General features: G+C 36.7%; 1 protein-coding gene across 1 annotated transcript; it reads left to right on the top strand.

Moving 5' to 3' along the window:
- The first annotated feature begins 1,871 nt into the window (after window positions 1–1,871).
- Window positions 1,872–3,312, top strand: LOC103933125. Its single transcript, XM_009342779.3, has one exon. It carries the CDS (start codon window positions 2,556–2,558, stop codon window positions 2,988–2,990), a length of 435 nt encoding a protein of 144 aa, XP_009341054.1. The 5' UTR covers window positions 1,872–2,555; the 3' UTR covers window positions 2,991–3,312.
- The last annotated feature ends 3,581 nt before the right edge of the window (window positions 3,313–6,893 follow it).

Genomic DNA, 6,893 nt, shown 5'->3' with positions numbered 1-6,893 from the left:
TGTGCATGATGAATCTGCGGGATTGTGCAACAAGAGATTATCCAAAATGCGGGTGATACACCATGTTTCATTATATAAGTGGTAAGATGTTTGTGTTAAAAAATTAACAACTTGAAAAATAAACATATAATGACACGTGATGTAGCACTCATTTTCTGGGCATAATGAAAATTTTCTCTTGAGCAATATACCAAGAGCGACAATTTCCAGATAAGACATGTTACATGATTTGAAATTCACATGAAAATAAAAACTCTGTGGAAACAATTAAACAATAAATTTTCTCAAATGTTTGAAGAATAACGCAGGCTATTGTATTATTAAATTATTGTTTTAAAATCATTTTATGTGTTAATCAATCTGTAGATTGACAGAACCTCGACATGAATATAAACAGGTTAAACTCGACCCATTCCATCGCTAATAATATGAATAAAAGAATGGGCACTTCCACTGCCACTTCCACAGCTGTAGCCTGCAAGTGAGGTGGTAGTCTCATATGAATCATATGATGATGATTTCTTCTAATGTTATGTGAATCTCAATGTATAAGATATAGTAAAGTTGTCATTGGGTTGGTGTAGGAGAGAACAAAGCAATACAGCTTACTTTGTACATGGACATTTACAACCAACCATCCATCAAACCTTTGGCATTCATTTTCTTGTGCATCCACTTTAGATAATTCTTATGTGCAGATGCACAAGATTCTGACAGCACCAGCTCACATTGTGAAAAAAGAACTAGTTTAGTTTGAAGGGTTTCTTAGCATGGTGGTGTAATCTTTCATTTATGCGTAAGAAGTTATCATTCTTTTTTAAAAAAATCATAATTTGACGAGCATAAATTTTCTTTTATGGGTTTAATGAGATGTTTTTGTATAATTATAAAAAAAAAAAAACCACTTGCGTATGCAAAGAGCTCAACAAGACTCGATATTTTAGGAGAAATTTTTAGTTGTGATGGAAACACGGATGATACATCACGAGTTTTTGTGCAAGTGGTGGAAAATTTTAATTTTTAAGTTATTAACCTTTTAACATATATAATGGATACGTAATGTACCACCTAGTGTGAGGGTCACATTGAAAAATCTCTCATATTTTAAAAATTTAAGGGACCCTCCTCCAAGGAATCCATAGACATCTGCAAGACGTGAGCTTCCTAATAAAAAAAACATTGAGTCATGGTAAGGCTGCTTAAGACGTGAAGTGAACGAACTTCTCTTTGGGCTAATTATTTAAAAAGAATTTTATTTTATTTTTTCAAATATCTTTTTTCGAGAGTTCGAATTTTCTCACCGTTTTAAGAGCATCTTTGATAGAAAATTGTAAATTTTATGACGTAATATGTCACATTTATATCTCATTTTACATTTAAAATAAATTTAAATATGAGTTATATTCCAACAGAAGAAATCTAAATTTAGATCTCATTTATTTTTTTCTCTTTGACTAACGAAACCCACATCCAAAGATGGATAATTTACATTTCTCCATTACAAGGCTTTCCTATAAAATAAAACGTAATATGTCCATCTCAAAACAACTTGTATCTCCCATTAAAGATGCTCTATTTTTTCTTTGAAGATAAAGCTGCAAGCGTTGCCATTACCTTAAAAAAACTCATGTCTTAACATAATGATGCTCTTTCTTTCAAACTTTAAAAAAAGACAAAATATAAAATCTTCAAAAGAGGGACAAAAGTCTTTATGGGCCTCCCAAAAAATACATTTTTTTCTTAATTTTCTTCTAAAAAAGGATGTGAGGAAATATTTTCTAGATATGGTGTATTCTTTGTTTTTTTGGTCAATTTAGTAATAATACAACCTAAAGAAAATTAGAAAAATAATGTGGACCCCACAAATTGCTTTGCAGAACAAGGAAGAAACCAGAAAATGTTCATGAGCTGTGGGGCTTTGTAGACAGTAGCAAAGTTCAAATCTGTATAATCCTTTGCATTTATAGCATCTTTAAATTTTTACAGCTGATCAAATCAGATAAAAAAATTCAACACAAATAGAAAAATCCCTCCACTGCCAATCAGCATGTTCTAGTTGCTGAAATTTCTCAACCAAGATCCATTCCTCTTTCCTCTCTCCCCTTTGCCAAACATGCAAAACCGCCTTATTTTTTAATTTCATTTCCTTTCAGAGCCCCAAGGTTTTGGTTCATGTGGAAAACATTGATAAATAAGATTAGGGTTTTCCTTGTTTGAGGTTTGATTCTTTATTTCAAATCTTAAAAATCTTGAAATCTTGGTCTGTGCGTCTATCTGGCATCTGGGTTTCTTGAGTTTTAGAGTGCAAGCTAAGTAAGTTTGGCTTCTGATCAATTTACTTGCTCCGGTTTCTGGGATTTGTAAAGTGAGAGTTCAGGGTTTAGGGTTTTTGATATATATGTGATCCTTTTTGCGATATTGTAAACTGCGGAGAAGGGGATTCAAACTCGGTATACAGGGGAGCACGTCTTTTCTGACTAATGTGCTTACGCCTACGTTTCAAAGTTTTTTTGTGAAGAGAAGAAAGATTAATGTTTTACTTGGGATTTTGAGCAATGGGGTTATCTGGGTTTTTCCTAATATGTATGCTCCACTCTGTGATTGTTCTGATTTGTGGAGCTTTCATGATGTTTTACTCCTACGAATTCTCTGTGTTTAGCCATGGCCATGAGACGGCAAGCAAGCTCCAAGGATCGACGCCTCACGACCGGCTTTTGATCCGAACAGCGGATTCCTTCTCCGGATTGCTTCTGTTTGCCATTGGATTCCTTCTGTTCATGGTTGCTTTTGTCAAAGACCACAAGTTCCAAAGCTTCTTTTCCAAGGGGTGCGTGTTGCTTCACATTTCCATGGCCATTTGGAGAGTTTACTTCGAGAGGAACCTTGAAGAGCTCGCCGGAGACTGGCCAAAACAGGTCGCTGGTGACATCACATTGGCGCTTTCATGGGTGTTACTTCTTGTGTACTCATGGAGGGAGAAGTATGATTAGTAGAAAAATGCATTTGCTTTGCTGCGATACTTCTAAGGTGCTCCAGAGTATCTTATATTTCGAGTTCTTCAACTTCTTGATCATGTTGAAAATTGGAATGATTTTGTCTAACAAAACAAATGATGTTGAATTCTAGTAACTACAAGAATTGAAGGTAGAGAAAAACAAAGATTAGGTTTCACTTCTGGTTAGTTTATAGGTTGTTTGGATCTTGTTAATCTAGAACATGTTCTACAAACGCTCTTGTTTATTTGCAATTTTGCACATTCGCTTGTGTCCATGTTGTAAATTTTCACATTAAAGAATGAATAAAATGACAACAAATGCATTTATTCGTGTCTTTCACTTGGTTTCGTGACAATGTGTGATCAACTCACATATGCATTTTTTGGAAGGGGCGTTTTGAATTAGATGCCTCATTTTTAAATGTCATAGACTAAATATATATTTCTTTTGCAAATTTGATTAAATATTTTCCCTACAATTTTGGTACTTTAATTTTATTTCATTAGAAGTCTATTCACGTTAGCATTCCCTTTTTTCCTCTTATTTTTATGCATCTCTTATTATAATGATTTAAGATTTTTTTTAATTAAAATATTTATTTTAGTAAATTAAATAGAACGTAACAAAACTCATTGTTAGGTACGTTTAATTATAATGGTACATTTTGTTACTTGGTATATTTGAATTTTTGGTTCATTTGGCTTCTTGGTACATTTGAATTTTTGGTACATTTAGTTTTTGGTACATTTGAATTTTTGGTACATTTGTTTTCAAAACATAAGTTTTATTACTTTTTGTTCTAATAATGAGAAATTACTTTAATTAATTAATTATTTTTTTTTTTATAGAAAGAGTCATTAACAATGTTTGTGACAGCCCATCCCGAATTATTTTTATCAATAGTGCGAAATGTCTATTTTGCCCTTGAACGTTGAGATGTGTTGTGTGTGACATGCTTTTAGAGGTGGACCAATATGTTAAGTCTTAATGGTTTGGACACAATTAGAACTTAGATTTTCTTTGTTTTGGTTGGCTGCAAGCTGGACCACACCCTCACACACACACACCACTCCCGTGTACCCTCTTTCTCATTTCTCTCGGATTTTTCTTCCATTTTCGTACAATTGTACGGACAACTCTCAAACTAACCCTTTCAAACATCACGGATTGAGGTCATGAATGCTATTTTTGGATTCCTTGCAAGCTTAGGAGTCGAATGGCGGTGGTGGTTGGACGTGAAAACCTCGGAAACCTTTGAAACCAGAATTCCCGATTTGGGTTACTGTTCATGCAGTCGTGATCGTGGACTTTTCTTTGAGTTTTAGGGTTCTAGGGAGTTTTAGGATGTCTTCACGAACCTCGGGGAAGAAAGTTGGAGTGTTTTGGACATCGGGAAGCTTAGTTTTGGAGAGTTACAGTAGTGGCCTGATTATCATGGGTTTTTCCGGCGAGATCCTGTTGGACTTAAGTCCTAAAAGTGGTAAGGTGTTGTTCTACTCATTGTAAGCTTCATTTTGGTACAAATTTCATGGATTTTGGTTAAGAAATGAGAAAGATATGAAGTTTTAAAGTTTTTTCAGAAACTGGCCAAAATTCGAGTTTCAGACGGCGGCGACCGGCGATGCTTGCCGAAGAAGGAGATGAATATTCTGTTAGAGTTGAAGGAATATTATAACGGCATCAAGTAACGTCGTTAACTTCTATTAAGGTTTTAACAGAATATTCCTAACTGTCGTTAACTGTTCCGTTAGAGTTGGCCGCGCGTTGGGGCGCGTCTAGCCGTGGCTTGGCTGGAGTGTGGGTGGTCGGAAAATTTTTCTAAAAACATGGGGATGTTCGTGGTGTTAAGTTGATCATGTTGGTATATTCAAACACCTCATTTGAGCAATGTATGAAAAGTTATTAGCTAGTTTTGTTTATGTGCTTTAAATTAACGTTTATATAGTTGTTTCGCATATAGGTGTGACCTATCCTCTGGATGAGCGCAGTCAATCGAGGCTTAGGGGCTACGACCCTTCCACATACCAGTGAGTGGGTTTTTGGTTTTCCGTATATACCTATATACTTGATATTTTTCCCAGAAAATTGATTTAAATGAATTTATGTTTAGAAATGCCATGCATATTGATTTATACGAAGATCATCGAATTAATATAGTATGCATAAATGTGATTTGATGCTGTGGACACTCAGGTAAGTACTAGGTGAGTTGTAGATTGTTAATTGATGATTATGTGAGATGTGTTGAGAGCTCATAAACCTGCATCCCCGTGTTAGTGCTCCTGCCATGGTTAGGGCACAGTCCTTCATGTAATGTTCACCTCGCACACCATACGCTCACCTTGGATCCAAGTTAGGTGCACAGGCTTGTCGTACAGACCACTATAGGTGGTTCCGACTCATAGGTGACCCGCGATTATTCGCACAATCTTCACGTGATCGTAGCATTAGAGTGTATTTATTTACAAATGTAGGATCACCTTTGGGTGTTGTATAATTAGTACTTGTCCTGTCGGACTGCACTTAGGCTACTTATGCTCTGGTTGTGTATTTCACACTTAATCTCGCACTAGCACCTTTTCTTAGCTAGTATTGCTGGTAACTTGGTTTTTATTTATTTGTATTTCTCTATATCAATATTGCTTCCGCACTTTGCACATGGTTAAGTCACTCTCATGTGACGGCCAGCATGCCTCGATATAGATTGGGGTGTGTCAGTTTTGGTATCATAGCACTAGGTTTGGTAGTCCTGCATATTTTGTGAATATTCTAATTATTTTGGTGTCTTCTGTTTGAACAATGCCGCCTCGTAGAAAGCCATGTCGTTTAGCTAAGCCTAGTCTCCCCGATATAGCTCAGTTAAGGGAAGTTATGGCCAATGCTATTCAGTGTTCGCTTCGCCCTCCTCAGAGGACTCCCCTGCAGACTATATATAATTTGAAGTTGGATAAGTTTAAGGGTAATGAAGGACATGAATGAGCAGAGCGGTGGCTCGATCATCTTGAAAAGACTTTCCGAGTGATGTAAAGTCAATGGAATCTTCCTCCTGAAAGGTGGGTCGAGACGACTACATGGTTCTTAGGTAAAGAACCAGCATCCTAGTGGAAGGCTTATCAGTTGACCCTAAAGGAAATTGCTGACTGGGAAATGTTTAAATAGTTGTTTCAAAAAAGGTTTATTTCTCCTGAGTATATTGATCGCAAGAAGCAAGAATTTACTCAATTGAGACAGGGGAAGATGACGGCGAATTAGTATTACAGGAGATTCACTGACTTGTCTCGTTATCATCCGAATGTTTATGCTAATCCGATTGAGATGCTCCGTCGTTTCAGATTGGGTACTAAGAAGAAGTGGCGTTCTATGGCAACCACTACTTATTGTGCTTCTTACCAGGAGTTCTATGAGATTTTGTTGAGGATTGAGGATTCAGAGAATATGCCTAGTAAGAGTGAAGAGGAAGAAGAAAAATACGGCAATCAGAAGAGAGATGATAAAGGTAAAGGTGAATCATCTCAAGGACCTCACAAGACTTAAAGCTTTAAGCAAAGAGGAGCTAGTTCCAGTTCTTCCAATGGGGGTTTTAGTGCCACTGGTCAGAGAAGAGGTGGTAGAGTTTCTAGGGGTCCTAGATTCCAGAGGTAGGGGGATGCTAGTAAATGAATTGCTCCGTTGTGCCGCAGATGTAATAATAGACATTTGGGGAGTGTATGAGAGGCAGCAGTGGATGTTTTACTTGTGGTCAAATGGGACATAGAGCTATAAATTGTCCCCAGAATCAGCAGAGGCCCTATCAGCCTTTTTTACCACCACCAGTGCCAATCCAACAAGTTCCAGGGTTTGGTAGTTATGGACAGATGAGTCGTGGTGGTGCTTACCATTATCAGGGTGACGCCGCTC

The sequence above is a fragment of a genome, unplaced genomic scaffold, assembly GCF_019419815.1.
Source record: "Pyrus x bretschneideri cultivar Hongxiangsu unplaced genomic scaffold, Pyrus_bretschneideri_v1 Contig25, whole genome shotgun sequence".
NCBI classification, from domain to species: domain Eukaryota; kingdom Viridiplantae; phylum Streptophyta; class Magnoliopsida; order Rosales; family Rosaceae; genus Pyrus; species Pyrus x bretschneideri.
The sequence above is the reverse complement of the archived record's forward strand: the minus strand, read 5'-3'. Positions and strand labels throughout refer to the sequence as shown.